Source organism: Thalassophryne amazonica, chromosome 1, assembly GCF_902500255.1.
Source record: "Thalassophryne amazonica chromosome 1, fThaAma1.1, whole genome shotgun sequence".
Classification (NCBI taxonomy): domain Eukaryota; kingdom Metazoa; phylum Chordata; class Actinopteri; order Batrachoidiformes; family Batrachoididae; genus Thalassophryne; species Thalassophryne amazonica.
This window is the reverse complement of record NC_047103.1, coordinates 91,125,653-91,141,844: the sequence shown is the minus strand read 5'-3', so window position 1 is coordinate 91,141,844 and position 16,192 is coordinate 91,125,653. Positions and strand designations below refer to the sequence as shown.

General features: G+C 46.6%; 1 protein-coding gene and 1 long non-coding RNA gene across 4 annotated transcripts in view; both read left to right on the top strand.

Annotated features, from left to right (window-relative positions):
• LOC117512516 overlaps positions 1 to 16,192 on the top strand; it is a 528,597-nt gene that overhangs the window by 101,813 nt on the left and 410,592 nt on the right. The window lies entirely within an intron of this gene.
• Positions 1 to 16,192, top strand: part of steap2 (STEAP family member 2, metalloreductase) — a 100,449-nt gene that overhangs the window by 67,766 nt on the left and 16,491 nt on the right. For 2 of the 3 annotated variants that reach the window (XM_034172509.1, XM_034172502.1), the window contains exon 6: positions 1,233 to 1,397. In XM_034172509.1, the coding sequence (XP_034028400.1) occupies positions 1,233 to 1,397 (165 nt within the window). The remainder of the gene's footprint in view (positions 1 to 1,232; positions 1,398 to 16,192) is intronic. The other variant, XM_034172518.1, reaches the window with a different exon arrangement.

The window sequence follows — 16,192 nt, the reverse complement described above, 5'->3', positions numbered from 1 at the left end:
TTTTGAATAATCAGGTCCCATCTTATCTCAGGGACCTCATAGTACCATATCACCCCAATAGAGCGCTTCGCTCTCAGACTGCAGGCTTACTTGTAGTTCCTAGGGTTTGTAAGAGTAGAATGGGAGGCAGAGCCTTCAGCTTTCAGGCTCCTCTCCTGTGGAACCAGCTCCCAATTCGGATCAGGGAGACAGACACCCTCTCTACTTTTAAGATTAGGCTTAAAACTTTCCTTTTTGCTAAAGCTTATAGTTAGGGCTGGATCAGGTGACCTTGAACCATCCCTTAGTTATGCTGCTATAGACTTAGACTGCTGGGGGGTTCCCATGATGCACTGTTTCTTTCTCTTTTTGCTCTGTATGCACCACTCTGCATTTAATCATTAGTGATTGATCTCTGCTCCCCTCCACAGCATGTCTTTTTCCTGGTTCTCTCCCTCAGCCCCAACCAGTCCCAGCCGAAGACTCCCCCTCCCTGAGCCTGGTTCTGCTGGAGGTTTCTTCCTGTTAAAAGGGAGTTTTTCCTTCCCACTGTCGCCAAGTGCTTGCTCACAGGGCGTCGTTTTGACCATTGGGGTTTTTACGTAATTATTGTATGGCCTTGCCTTACAATATAAAGCGCCTTGGGGCAACTGTTTGTTTTGATTTGGCGCTATATAAATAAAATTGATTGATTGATTTCAGCATGTTGAAGGCCGACCGGAGCGTGGCTCGCTCTCCACCATTGTGCGGACGTCTTTAAACCAGTTGTACCGCTCCTTAATCTGTGTGATGCCCAGAGGATCATCACCGAAAAGCCGTCTGAATAATCTGAATGGTTTCCACCTGTCGCCCAGTTTCTAGCAAAATTTGATGCAGTCGTGCTGCTCCAGTCGTTCCGCCATTTTCCTTGCAAAGAAAATCAGACGAGAGACTACACCCATCCTCACACAGTGGCTGCTTACCAGGAAATGACGCAATCGACAGGCGTGAAAAAATTCACGCATGCGCACGAAGGTTCAAGGTTTGCTCATGCAAGCACAAGTGATTCAAATCCATCAGGTTTTTGCAAAAAATAAAAAGGTCAGATACTTTTCTAAGAGACCTCGTATATGATACTGGGCTACACTCATGCTTTTAAACTTGGACTAAGTAACTGCTCTGTATGATTGCAAAACTTTCCTGAAGATTTGATACAGGTGTATGGGAAATGTGACCATGATAAAGTTTGAGTTGAGTTTATCTGTTGTTCACAGGTCCATGCCAACATGGAGAATGCATGGAATGAGGAAGAGGTCTGGAGAGTCGAGATGTATGTTTCCTTTGGGATCATGAGCCTTGGGCTGCTTTCCCTCCTGGCTGTTACCTCCATCCCTTCTGTCCACAGCGCCCTCAGCTGGCGGGAGTTCAGCTTCATACAGGTACGACCACACACCAGTTTTATTAACTATACTGTATGCTAACTCTGTACATTATACTTTATTTTTCACATGTGCCACCGAGCAGGACAAAGCATACATTTGATGATGCTCCATATTTATTGAACTGTTTGCAGAACTTAAATCTCAAGAAGTGATTTACATGTTACAATGAAATGTTATAGAGACTTGGTTCCTGGTTCAAAAAGGGCTTGGTGATGATCTGAATCCACTTTACAGTTTTTCCTTTCATCATTTTGCTAATTTTCTTTAATTATGGGTTTACTTTTCTTTTTATTTAATTCTGTGATGTTCTGGCCTTATACATCACAAAAAACTGACGGGGCTAAAAGTCAGAATTGACCTTCTGACAGAGTGACTGAACGATTTTCAATAAGCAGCTGTGAGCACACAGTGGAAGTAAGACTAATGGACCGATTACATGGCACATGACGATAGCTGAACAAAGGAAAAAAAGTCACAAAGTCACAAATTGTCGAGAAAAGGTGGACGAATGATCCTGCACGTCTTGCATCACCGAAAAGCCTGTGAATCAAGAGCACATAAAGGAACGAAACAAAACTGAAACTAACAAGAGAAAAATGAAGTGAATGTCAACCTTGATGCTTTTAACAAAATCAAAACGAAACATTCATGATGTCGTCATCTGACAGCATGTATCTGACTGAGCGCAGCCAGACTGTGATCATGTCTGCAGCACCTGGATCTGGTTGTCTTGACAACAGGTTTGGCTTCACAAAAACAACGTGTGCGCACACGCACGTTCTAGCCACAAATGGCTGGAACGTGCATAAATAATTGAAGTAGTTGATAAAACGTTCTTGCCGCTATTGTTTCTGTATGACAACATTGCTTTTAGTCCCACACATGGACGAGTCACGTTCAGCTCGTCTGAGCTTTAGTTACTGATCCATTCAGATATCGTCAACGTTTGTGCAAGAGGTTGGACTTGGGAGGTTGGACGACAATCAAACGGAACGCTGACGGTACAGGACTACTCAAATGATGAGGAACCGTCAAGACAGAAAGCAAAATGGAATACAGACAAATTGAGGTTGTTGTCAGGATTCATTCACATTTTTCAATAGTTTGAAAAAAGCTGGACGATGGTTAAATGAAGCCTCCAAAAGTCAACGTAAGTCCATATTTCTTGTTTGGTTTTGGCTTTGGTGTCCTTCCTTAGTGCCGTGTGACTTAAAATAGCTTTGGCTCTTCTTCCTGGGTATGTTAACACATGTAAACACTGTGCTACTGCCGCAAAAATCACATTGACCTTGAGGCCCATCGGGAGAGTGTGTTACGATTAATCTTAAGTAAATCCAAAATGCAGATAAGACAGCTGGACGCAGTCCACAACCGTCAGGTGAAAGGATTCATGTCAGTCTAAGGAACAGCGACAACAGGAGCAAGGACCACAACAACGGGCAACATCACAGACCAAGGGGTGTGAGGAAATAATCTGGCAATCGTACCAAGAGAGTGAGCAACTTAAACAGTGACACTGGTACGATTAGCTGAGCTACAGGTGCTGCGACTGGAATGTGGAACAGCTGTGACAGAAAACAGGTGACATGGACACACTTACAAACACAGATCAGACAGGACAACCGCCAAAGAGCAGGCAGTAAACTACCTGAGTGAGTGTATTAAAACAAATATTAAATAACTACAACATAAAGCTGTGAAGTGGAAACTAAAGGAGAACTAAAAAAAATTGTCTAAAGCATAAAATGGAGATAAAGTGACCAACAAAGCAACAACATTTAAAGGACGTGTTGCATGTTATTTAACATGGCATTTAACAACATAATATCAAAGTATTCATGATTGTAAATCTATCTGTGCATATGTGCTCGCTGACATACTGCATTGCTAATTAACCCGCTCCCTCAGCGTGTCACCAGGTGCATTTCCGGAAAATGTTTTACTTGGCATTTTTCTGCGGATGACGTCAGTCCGAGCAAACTCAGAAACAGCACAATAGTGAACAGAGTGAAACGAACACTGCAACATCAGATCATGAAACATTTGACCGTTCATACAAATCTCATGGCTCAGCATTCATTCAGATCAGTGGACCTGCAAGTGGAAAAAGTCGGGAATAAGTTCTTTTACAAGAGATCTGGACTTTCTACCAGGTTGTGAATGTGCATGAGCATTACGTGCGCTGCTCTGTTCATTCAGTACAGAGAAGAGACAACAACTTCACACCCAACTCTTTTTAAGCATTTTCTTTTGAGAGTCTGTCAGATTTCGGTTCCAGATTTGTGCAAGTCTGCTCTCTGTACCTGAGGACGATGCTGTCCTGTTATAACTGCCTCAATGAACCCGTGCGCATGTGAAACTCTCAGACGCTCTTTTAATTGGCTGCTTGGATGTTTAACTGAAACTCTGCCACAGTGCTGCTTTTACAGGCATCCTGAAAAAGCAGCTGCATTTTTTTCAATTGGAAAAACTTTGGAACGTGTTATTTTCAGCAGAAAATGGACTGTCTATTAACACCCGGATGTGCATGAAAATTCAGTAAGGTACAGTAGGGAAAGAAAATACTTCATACACCTGCGATTTTGCAAGTTCATCCACTTATCACCTACAAGTTATGGAGGAGGCTGACATTTTCAGCGTATGTGCAGTTCTACTGTGAGAGACAGAAGCTAAAAAAAAAATCCAGGAAATCACACTGTATGAGTTTTAAATAATTTATTTGCATTTCATTGCATGAAAAAGGTATTTGATACATTAGAAATACAGAACTTAATACTTGTACAAAAACCTTTGAAATTACAGAGACTAAATGTTTCCTGTAGGTCTTAACAAGGTTTGCAGACACTGCAGCAGGGATTTTGGCCCACTCCTCCATACAGATCTTCTCCAGATCTTTGAGGTTTCTGGCCTGTCTCTGGGCAACACGGAGTTTCAGCTCTCTCTAGAGATTTTCTATTGGATTCAGGTCTGGAGACTGGCTAGGCCACTTCAGGACCTTGATGTGCTTCTTACAGAGCCACTCCTTGGTTATCTTGGCTGTGTGCTTTGGATCATTGTCATGTTGGAACACCCAGCCACGACCCATCTTCAGTGCTCTGACTGAGGGAAGGAGGTTGTTGGCCAAGATCTCGTGATACATGGCCCTGTTCATCTTCCCTTCAGTGCGGTGCAGTCATCCTGTCCCCTGTCCAGAAAAGCATCTCCAAAGCATAATGTTTCCACCTCCATGCTTCACAGTAGGGATGGTGTTATTGGGGTTGTACTCATCCTTCTTCTTCCTCCAAACACGGCGAGTGGCATTTCAACCAAAAAGTTCTATCTTGGTCTCATCTGACCACATGACTTTCTCCCATGACTCTTTTGGGTCATCCAGATGGTCACTGGCAACCTTCAGACGGGCCTGGACATGTGCAGGCTTGAGCAGGGGTACCTTGCGTGCGGTGCAGGATTTTCAACCATGACGGTGTAGTGTGTTACTAATGGTCCTCCTTGTGACTGTGGTCCCAGCTCTCTTCAGGTCATTGATCAGGTCCTGGCGTGTAATTCTGGGCTGATTCCTCACCGTCCTCAAGATCATTGATACCCCACGCGGTGAGATCTTGCAGGGGGCCCCAGACTGAGGGAGATTGACTGTTGTCTTGAATTCCTTCCATTTTCTGACAATTGCACCAACAGTAGTAGACTTCTCACAAAGCTGTTTGGCTATTCTCCTGTAGCCCATTCCAGCCTTGTGAAGGTCTATAATTTTATCCCTGGTGCTCTTACACAGCTCTTTGGTCTTGGCCATTGTGGAGAGGTTGGGGTTTGTTTGTGTGTGTGCACATGTGTCTTTTATACTCCTAATGAGTTTGAACAGGTGCAGGTAATACAGATAAAGAGAGGAGAACAAGAGGGCTTCTTAAAGGAGAACTAAGAGGTCTGTGAATGCCAGAATTGTAATGTATCAAATACCTTTTTCATGCAATAAAATACAAATAAATTATTTAAAACTCATACAGTGTGATTTCCTGTTTTTTTTTTTTTTTTTAGATTCTGTCTCTCACAGTAGAACTGCACATATGCTGAAAATGTCAGCCTCCTCCATAACTTGTAAGTGGGTGAACTTGCAAAATCGCAGGTGTATCAAGTACTTTCTTTCCCCACTGTATATCTTCTATAATACATTCTAAATCTAAGGTGGAACTCTAATAGTGTATACTAAGGTACTCCTAAATATTAAAAAAAGGGAAAAAGAGAAAAAAGAGGAAGAAAGAAGAAGGGAGAGAGCCACCTAGGTGCCTGGTCTTGAGAACCAGGGATGGTAGGTTTAAAAGCGTTTTTATCCCATGGGAACTCTCCCTACTCACCCAAGCGGCTCAAGAATATGGACAGCACATATATGAATGACATTTACACAAACAGGGTAGTAAATAACATATACAAAAAATATCATAACTACATAATATTATAGGAGTTAGTACCTGAAACCTAAATGTTCTGTTGTGTGGGCCGCCAGAAGAGGTACTGCTGGCCCACCACCAAAGGGCGCCCTGCCTGAAGTGCGGGCTTCAGGCACGAGAGGGCGCTGCCGCCACGGACACAGCCGGGAGTGACAGCTGTCACTCATTAATTCCTGACAGCTGTCACACATTCTTCATCATCACACTCCATAAAGACCAGACGTCATCTCCACCTCGTTGCCGAGATATCGTACTTCATTGTAGGTAATATCCTCAGCCTTTTTGTGTTTATCTGTAATCTGTACATTGTGAGTGTTTGCAGGCGTACCGGTTCCTTGTTTTGTGGAAGCTGAGTGAGTGCAGGACGGCACTCTTTTTCTCTGAGGGATCACTGCAAACACATCAGCATATTGAGTGAGAGGTGGAGGTGGCATTCCCACCGTTATTGTTACTGGGTGTACACACACCCACACTTGACTGTCTTTGCTCTCGCCAGCAGTACCAGATCCGACAGTCGGGGACGGTGATCACCTGGGAATTCGGGACTTGGCGGCTCCAGTATTCTCTGGGTTCGGTGGCGGAGGAAATCGTGTGGTTCCGGTTCATCTCAGGACAGACGTCTTCTATCCTCGAGCCTGCCCACACGTCACCTTTGTGATTTGACTGTAATTATATTCTGAGGTTGTCTGTATATTCGTTGTGCACGTTTCACAACATTAAATTGTTACTTTTTGGCTCATCTATTGGCCGTTCATTTGCGCCCCCTGTTGTGGGTCCGTGTCACTACACTTTCACAACAGGATATCTCGGCCCGCGTCATGGACTCCGAGGGGCGTCACCCGGTTGTTGAACGACCAGTGGGAGAGCAGGGAGCGCAGGCGTCTGCAGGAGACGTGATTGGTGAGCTGCAGCACATTCTCACCGCCTTTACGGCTCGGTTGGATCAAATGACCGAGCAAAACATCCTCCTGAACCGCAGAGTGGAGGCTCTCTCCGCACAGATGGCGGCGAGCGCTCAGGGCGCTGCTGCAGCTCCTCCTCCTGCCGACCCTGTGCAGGATATAAATGTTCCAGTGGTGGTTCAACAACCCCTCCCACCATCCCCTGAAGCATACATAAGCCCTCCTGAGCCGTACGGAGGTTGTGTGGAGACGTGCGCGGACTTTCTTATGCAGTGTTCGCTCGTCTTCGCACAACGTCCCGTCATGTACGCGTCAGATGCTAGTAAAATAGCTTATGTGATTGCTCTGCTTCGGGGTAAAGCACGCGCCTGGGCTACGGCGCTCTGGGAACAGAACTCACGGTTGTTATCAGCATACACTGGGTTTCTGGGGGAGTTCAGAACTGTGTTTGATCACCCTAACAGAGGAGAGACCGCTTCAACAGTGCTGCTGTCAATGAGACAGGGACGCGAGAGCGCAGCCGCTTATGCAGTCGACTTCCGCGTCGCGGCTGCGAGGTCCGGCTGGAATAACGTTGCGCTTCGCGCCGCCTTCATAAACGGACTGTCGTTGGTTCTGAAGGAGCAGCTGGTAGCTAAGGAGGAACCGCAGGATTTAGATGGGCTTATCGATCTCGTTATACGGTTAGACAATCGGTTGGAGGAACGCCGTCGGGAGCGAGGCGAAGGACGTGACCGGATACGCGCCGCCCCTCTCCCTTCCGGGTTCGAAAAGGCGCCGCCCTCCCCACGCTCCACAGCCACAGCGCTCCGTGGGGCAACAGCTCCCCCTGCTGACGTTGTTAGAGAAACGCACAGGGCCAAAATGAGGAGGCTGATCCGTGGAGAGTGTTTTCTCTGCAGCTCAACTGAGCACACACAGAAAAACTGCCCCAAACGGCCAAAACAACAACACTCGCCCTTAGAGACTGGGCTAAGGGGGGGTCATAACATTCAAGTGAGACACACACAGATTGCCACACGACTCCCAGTTACAATCCTGAGCGGGGATTTAACCCTTCAAGCCCCAGCACTGGTGGACACGGGGTCAGAAGGGAGTCTGCTAGACAGCAGATGGGCAAGGGAGGTAGGGCTCCCTCTGGTGGCGCTTCCTTCGCCAGTGCAGGTGCGGGCACTAGATGGCACCCTCCTCCCTTTAATCACACACAAGACACAACCAGTAACTCTGGTGGTGTCTGGAAACCATCGGGAGGAGATTGAGTTTTTTGTAACTCCTTCTACCTCCCGTGTGATTTTGGGCTTCCCATGGATGTTGAAACACAATCCCCGGATTGACTGGCCGTCTGGGGTGGTGGTTCAGTGGAGCGAAACCTGCCATCGGGTGTGTTTAGGATCCTCGGTTCCCCCCGGTTTACAGGCTAAGGATGAGGTCAAAGTCCCTCCCAATCTGACGGCAGTGCCGGTTGAGTACCACGATCTTGCTGACGTCTTCAGCAAGGATCTGGCACTCACCCTTCCCCCGCACCGTCTGTACGATTGTGCCATTGATTTGGTTCCAGGCGCTGAGTTTCCGTCCAGCAGGCTGTACAACCTCTCACGACCTGAGCGCGAATCAATGGAGACCTACATCCGGGACTCATTAGCTGCCGGGCTGATCCGGAACTCCACCTCCCCGATGGGGGCAGGTTTCTTTTTTGTGGGCAAGAAAGATGGCGGACTCCGTCCATGCATTGATTTCAGGGGGCTGAATGAGATTACGGTTCGCAACCGATACCCGTTGCCATTGTTGGATTCCGTGTTCACCCCCCTGCATGGAGCCAAAATCTTTACTAAGCTGGATCTTAGAAATGCGTATCACCTGGTTCGGATCCGGAAGGGAGACGAATGGAAGACGGCATTTAACACCCCGTTAGGTCACTTTGAGTACCTGGTCATGCCGTTCGGCCTCACCAACGCCCCCGCGACGTTCCAAGCCTTGGTTAACGACGTCTTGCGGGACTTCCTGCACCGATTCGTCTTCGTATATCTGGACGATATTCTCAGCTTTTCTCCGGACCCTGAGACCCATGTCCAGCATGTACATCAGGTCCTGCAGCGGTTATTAGAGAACCGACTGTTTGTGAAGGGCAAGAAGTGCGAGTTTCACCGCACGTCTTTGTCCTTCCTGGGGTTTATCATCTCCTCTAACTCCGTCGCCCCTGATCCGGCCAAGGTTGCGGCGGTGAGAGATTGGCCCCAACCAACAAGCCGTAGGAAGCTGCAACAGTTCCTCGGCTTCGCTAATTTCTATAGGAGGTTCATTAAGGGCTACAGTCAGGTAGTTAGCCCCCTGACAGCCCTGACCTCTCCAAAAGTCCCCTTCACCTGGTCGGATCGGTGCGAAGCCGCGTTCAAGGAGTTGAAACGACGGTTCTCTACTGCGCCAGTTTTGGTGCAGCCCGACCCTAGCCGCCAGTTCGTGGTTGAAGTGGACGCCTCTGACTCAGGGATAGGAGCCGTGCTATCCCAGAGCGGAGAGACCGATAAGGTTCTTCACCCGTGTGCCTACTTTTCTCGCAGGTTGACCCCAGCTGAACGGAACTATGACGTCGGCAATCGAGGACTCCTTGCAGTGAAAGAGGCTCTTGAGGAGTGGAGACACCTGTTGGAGGGAGCGTCTGTGCCATTCACGGTTTTCACTGACCATCGGAACCTGGAGTATATCAAGACCGCCAAGCGGCTGAACCCCAGGCAAGCCCGCTGGTCACTGTTCTTCGGACGTTTTGACTTCCGGATCACCTATCGCCCCGGGACCAAGAACCAGAGATCGGATGCCTTGTCCCGGGTACACGAAGACGAAGTCAAAACGGTGATGTCGGATCCACCGGTGCCCATCATCCCGGAGTCCACTATCATGGCCACCCTCACCTGGGACGTGGAGAAGACCGTCCGGGAGGCCCTGGCACGGAGCCCGGACCCCGGAACCGGTCCGAAGAACCGTTTGTACGTCCCACCAGAGGCCAGAGCTGCAGTCTTGGACTTCTGTCACGGTTCCAAGCTCTCCTGTCATCCAGGGGTGCGAAGGACCGTGGCAGTTGTCCGGCAGCGCTTCTGGTGGGCGTCTATGGAGGCCGACGCCCGGGAATATATCCAGGCCTGCACCACCTGTGCCAGGGGCAAGGCAGACCATAAAAGGTCCCAAGGACTTCTTCAGCCGTTACCCGTGCCTCATCGCCCCTGGTCCCACGTCGGCCTGGATTTCGTCACGGGCCTCCCGCCGTCCCAGGGCAACACCACCATCTTCACGATAGTGGACCGATTCTCCAAGGCGGCCCACTTCGTGGCCCTCCCGAAGCTCCAAACAGCCCAGGAGACAGCAGACCTCCTGGTCCACCACGTCGTCCGTCTGCATGGGATACCCACCGACATCGTCTCAGATCGTGGTCCCCAGTTCTCCTCACACGTCTGGAGGAGCTTCTGCAGGGAACTGGGGGCCACCGTGAGCCTCTCGTCCGGGTACCATCCACAGACGAACGGACAGGCAGAGCGGGCCAACCAAGAACTGGAACAGACCCTCCGCTGCGTAACATCCGCGCACCCAACGGCCTGGAGTAACCATCTGGCCTGGATCGAGTATGCGCATAACAGCCAGGTGTCTTCTGCCACCGGACTCTCCCCGTTTGAGGTGTGTTTGGGGTACCAGCCCCCATTATTTCCCGTGGTGGAGGGAGAGGTCGGTGTGTCCTCGGTCCGGGCCCACCTTCGGAGGTGCCGTCGGGTGTGGCGCACCGCCCGTTCTGCCTTGTTGAAGGCCCGGACGAGGGCCAAGACCCATGCAGACCGCCGGCGGTCCCCGGCCCCTGCATACCAGCCCGGGCAGGAGGTGTGGTTGTCGACGAAGGACATCCCTCTACAAGTACAGTCACCAAAACTGATGGACAGGTTCATTGGACCCTTCAAAATCCTCAAGGTCCTCAGCCCTGCCGCAGTGAAGCTCCAGCTCCCGGCTTCACTGCGGATCCACCCGGTGTTCCATGTTTCCAGGATCAAGCCTCACCACACCTCACCCCGGCTCCAGTATTCTCTGGGTTCGGTGGCGGAGGATATCGTGTGGTTCCGGTTCATCTCAGGACAGACGTCTTCTATCCTCGAGCCTGCCCACACGTCACCTTTGTGATTTGACTGTAATTATATTCTGAGGTTGTCTGTATATTCGTTGTGCACGTTTCACAACATTAAATTGTTACTTTTTGGCTCATCTATTGGCCGTTCATTTGCGCCCCCTGTTGTGGGTCCATGTCACTACACTTTCACAACATGTTCCTACAGAAAAAGATTGAAATAAACATCTACTTAGTCTGTAGACATGTTGTAAAACAAAGTTATGGCTAATAGGCTAAGGTACAAATCTGGTTATGTTATTATAGAAACAAAAACTATGATATAATATGTATTTGGTTCCTATCTAAAGTTCACCCTGCTAGCTAAGTTATGGATAGTTACAACCCCAATTCCAATGAAGTTGGGATGTTGTGTGAAATGTAAGTAAAAACAGAATACAATGATTTGCAAACCGTCTTCAACCTATATTCAATTGAATAAACCACAAAGACGATATTTAATGTTCAAACTGATAAACTTTACTGTTTATGTGCAAATATTTGCTCATTTTGAAATGGATGCCTGCAACACATTTCAAAAAAGATGGGACAGTGGTATGTTTACCACTGTGTTACATCACCTTTCCTTCTAACAACACTCAATAAGCATTTGGGAACTGAGGACACTAATTGTGAGTGTCGTGATTGGATATAAAAGGAGCATCCCCAAAAGGCTCAGCCATTCACAAGCAAAGAGGGTGCAAGGATCACCACTTTGTGAACAACTGCATGAAAAAATAGTCCAACAGTTTAAGAACAATGTTTCTCAATGTTCAATTGCAAGGAATTTAGGGATTCCATTATCTATAGTCCATAATACAACCCCTGGCAATAATTATGGAATCACCGGCCTCGGAGGCTGTTCATTCAGTTGTTTAATTTTGTAGAAAAAAAGCAGATCACAGACATGACACAAAACTAAAGTCATTTCAAATGGCAACTTTCTGGCTTTAAGAAACACTATAAGAAATCAGGAAAAATAATTGTGGCAGTCAGTAACCGTTAGTTTTTTAGACCAAGCAGAGGGAAAAAAATATGAACTCACTCAATTCTGAGGAATAAATTATGGAATCAAATCTGGAATCTGGACCAAATACAAACAACATGGGAAGGTTGTTAAAGGCAAACATACTGGTAGACCAAGGAAGACATCAAAGCGTCAAGACAGAAAACTTAACGCAGTATGTCTCAAAAATCGAAAATGCACAACAAAACAAATGAGGATCGAATGGGAGGAAACTGGAGTCAACGTCTGTGACCGAACTGTAAGAAACTGCCTAAAGGAAATGGGATTTACATACAGAGAAGCAAAACGAAAGCCATCATTAACACCTAAACAGAAAAAAACAAGGTTACAATGGGCTAAGGAAAAGCAATCGTGGACTGTGGATGACTGGATGAAAGTCATATTCAGTGATGAATCTCGAATCTGCATTGGGCAAGGTGATGATGCTGGAACTTTTGTTTGGTGCCGTTCCAATGAGATTTATAAAGATGACTGCCTGAAGAGAACATGTAAATTTCCACAGTCATTGATGATATGGGGCTGCATGTGTTGTGAAAGTGTAGGAACACGGACCCACAACAGGGGGCGTTAAATGAACGGACAATGGATAAGCCAAACAGTAACAATTTAATGTTGTGAAGTGCACAACGGAATACAGACAAACACAGTTTTGGTAGTACAGACAATTATATGTAAAGTGACGTGTGGGCAGGCTTGAGGATAGGAGACGTCCGTCCCAAACCGAGCCGGATCCCACACGGCCTTCACCGCCAACAGATCTGAAGAACACCGGAGCCGCCAAGTCCTGGATCCCCAGGTGGCCACCGTCTCCAGCTGTCAGACCTGGTACTGCTGGCAGAGAACAGAAACAGTATTGATGAGTGTGAGTTCGCACACTCAGTAATCCCACAGTCTGTGTTCTTTTGGGAGGGAGCATCTCCACCTCCAATCACACACTCGTGCAGCTCCTGTCTAACCACTTATCTGGTTGGAGTGTGAAGCGAAGCTGTCGCTGATCACACCAAACGCCAATCCCTCAGATAAGGCAACACCACAGGAAAACGGCTGCAAATAAGTTCAGACTATAAGTCAGTGTTTTGTTCAGCAGAGAAATTACCTCTCTAGTGGCTGATTTCTCGGCGGGGAGGTGGCGTTGTAGTCCGGCCTTTATGGTGGTGGTGATGAACTGTGGATGAGTGACAGCTGGTGCTGATGATGACTGACAGCTGTCACTCCCGGTTCCTCTGACGCCCTCTCGTGCTTGAAGCCCGCACTTCAAGCAGGGCGCCATCTGGTGGTGGTGGGCCAGCAGTACCTCCTCTTCAGCGGCCCACACAACAGCATGTCAGGTAAAGGCACTGGGGAGATGGCTGTCATCATCAATAAATGCACAAGTTTACGTTGATATTTTGGACACTTTTCTTATCCCATCAATTGTAAGGATGTTTGGGGATGATGAAATCATTTTTCAAGATGATAATGCATCTTGCCATAGAGCAAAAACTGTGAAAACATTCCTTGCAAAAAGACACATAGGGTCAATGTCATGGCCTGCAAATAGTCCGGATCTTAATCCAATTGAAAATCTTTAGTGGAAGTTGAAGAAAATGGTCCATGACAAGGCTCCAACCTGAAAAGCTGATCTGGCAACAGCAATCAGAGAAAGTTGGAGCCAGATTGATGAAGAGTACTGTTTGTCACTCATTAAGTCCATGCCTCAGAGACTGCAAGCTGTTATAAAAGCCAGAGGTGGTGCAACAAAATACTAGTGATGTGTTGGAGCGTTCTTTTGTTTTTCATGATTCCATAATTTTTTCCTCAGAATTGAGTGATTCCATATTTTTTTCCCTCTGCTTGGTCTAAAAACGTAACCGTTACTGACTGCCACAATTTTTTTTCCTGATTTCTTATAGTGTTTCTTAAAGCCAGAAAGTTGCCATTTGAAATGACTTTAGTTTTGTGTCATGTCTGTGATCTGCTTTTTTTCTACAAAATTAAACAACTGAATGAACATCCTCCAAGGCCGGTGATTCCATAATTTTTGCCAGGGGTTGTATAATCAGAAGATTCAGAGAATCTGGAGAACTTTCTACACGTAAGCGGCATTTCTACATGTAAGCGGCAAGGCCGAAAACCAACATTGAATGTCCGTGACTTTCGATCCCTCAGACGGCACTGCATTAAAAACCGACATCATTGTGTAAAGGATCTTACCGTGTGGGCTCAGGAACACTTCAGAAAACCATTGTCAGTTAACACACTCCGTCGCTACATCAAGTGCAAGTTAGATGTCTACCATGCAAAGCAAAAGCCATACATCAACAACATCCAGAAAAACCGCCACCTTCTCTGGGCCTGAGCTCATTTGAAATGGACAGACGCAAAGTAGAAAAGTGTGCTGTGGTCTTATGAGTCCACATTTCAAATTGTTTTTGGAAATCATGGACATCATGTCCTCCGGACAAACGAGGAAAAAGACCATCCAGATTAAAGTTCAAAAACGAGCATCTGTGATGGTATGGGGGTGTGTAACTTGACCATGGCATGGGAAACTTACACATCTGTGATGGCACCATCAATGCTGAAAGGTACATCCAGGTTTTGGAGCAACACAGGCTGCCATCCAAGCAACGTCTTTTTCAGGGACGTCCCTGCTTATTTGAACTTATCTGAACTCCCATGGTGCATTGCAGCACAATATCCATTGTTCACTGTTGTTAGCTAATATCGCTTATTTCTCCAAAAATATTTATCCTATCAACTTTCCGTTTTTGCAGCATTCATCCTTAAATAAAAATGCATAAGCATACCAAACGGCAAATGTCAGCTCTCCCTAGTTTCTCTGTGATTGAAGCCATACACACACGCGCATACATGCACACAAAGGCCACTTGGGTATTATAATATTGATATGGCTTTAATTTGGTTTTCATGTCAAATTCTTGTATTTGCCAATTATCCACCTCGTTTGTAACCTGCAGTGCATTCAGGAAAAACAAAATTAATAAACAAACAAAGTAGTAATAAATAATATGCTGAAAGACCCCTGCATCTGCTGATTTTACTCCTCCTGTGTTCACACACAGCAGCCATGTAAAATATCGCTCAGCTGTCTGTTGCTGCTCCGGTTCCACGCGGCTCAGTATGTACAAAGTCATTATCTCCTTTCGATACTTCCAAATTGTATGAGTACCACATAACGGTTAGTAAACATCCGATCGCTGTTGTTATCTTTATTTTGCTTGATTCTGTCAGTTGTCTGTACACAGTCATTGATCCAGTAAACATCCTAGTCACTAACACAAATGGCTGGGAGCCGGTCCCGTGACCACATCACAGCTCTCCTGTTAAGATCACAAACAAACCCGTCTGCTGTGGTTACCTGCTGCCTCTTCCTCTCTGACTCTTCATGGTCACACTTCTAAACACATGGATAAACTTGTGGGGCTTTCTCTGAAAGACACACTTTCATAAAGTTCACACTCTAGCCACACATATGATAAAGATAGCATCCTTTTTTAGACCCAAGTGTTTTTTAAAGCCCATTTCTCAGGCTGTGCTGGTTGCATTGTTCCAGTCTTTCCAGGAGGAGCAGATAAAATTCTCCCACCTGTCCCTCATATATCTTCTCCTTGGGAAAACTGTGCACCTAATGGACATCAGGATTGGTGTTGCTGGAACCTCCCACAACACGTGTTCATCATTTCAAAAATATTCAACCTGAATCTCCACCGAAAACACCTAATTTCAAATATATAAAAAAACACTTTCTTCCCATCCAAAAAGGTAATGGTCTAGTGGTTAAAGCGTTGGGCTTGAGACCAGAGGATCCTCGGTTCAAATCCCAGGCTGACTGGAAAATCACTACGGGCCCTTGGGTGAGGTCCTTAATCCCTTAGTTGCTCCTGGTGTGTAATGAGTACCTTGTATGGCAGCACCCTCACATTGGGATGAATGTGAGGCATGACTGTAAAGTGCTTTAAGCGTCTGATGCATATGGAAAAGTGCTATATAAATGCAATCCATTTACCATTTCACCCTCTCTGCCCTTTCTGGAACAAGTTTGAGACCTCTGCTTTTGAATAGTCAGCTCATTTGACATTTTATTTACCAAAGATACCGTGCATCCAGAAAATATTCACAGCGCTTCCCTTTTTCCACATTTTGTTTTGTTACAGCCTTATTCCAAAATGGACAAAATTATTTTTTCCTTCTACATTCTACACAGAATACCCCATGACAATGTGAAAGTTTTTTTTCTCAAATTTATTTAAAAAAACAAACAAAAGAAAACAAAACTAAGAAGT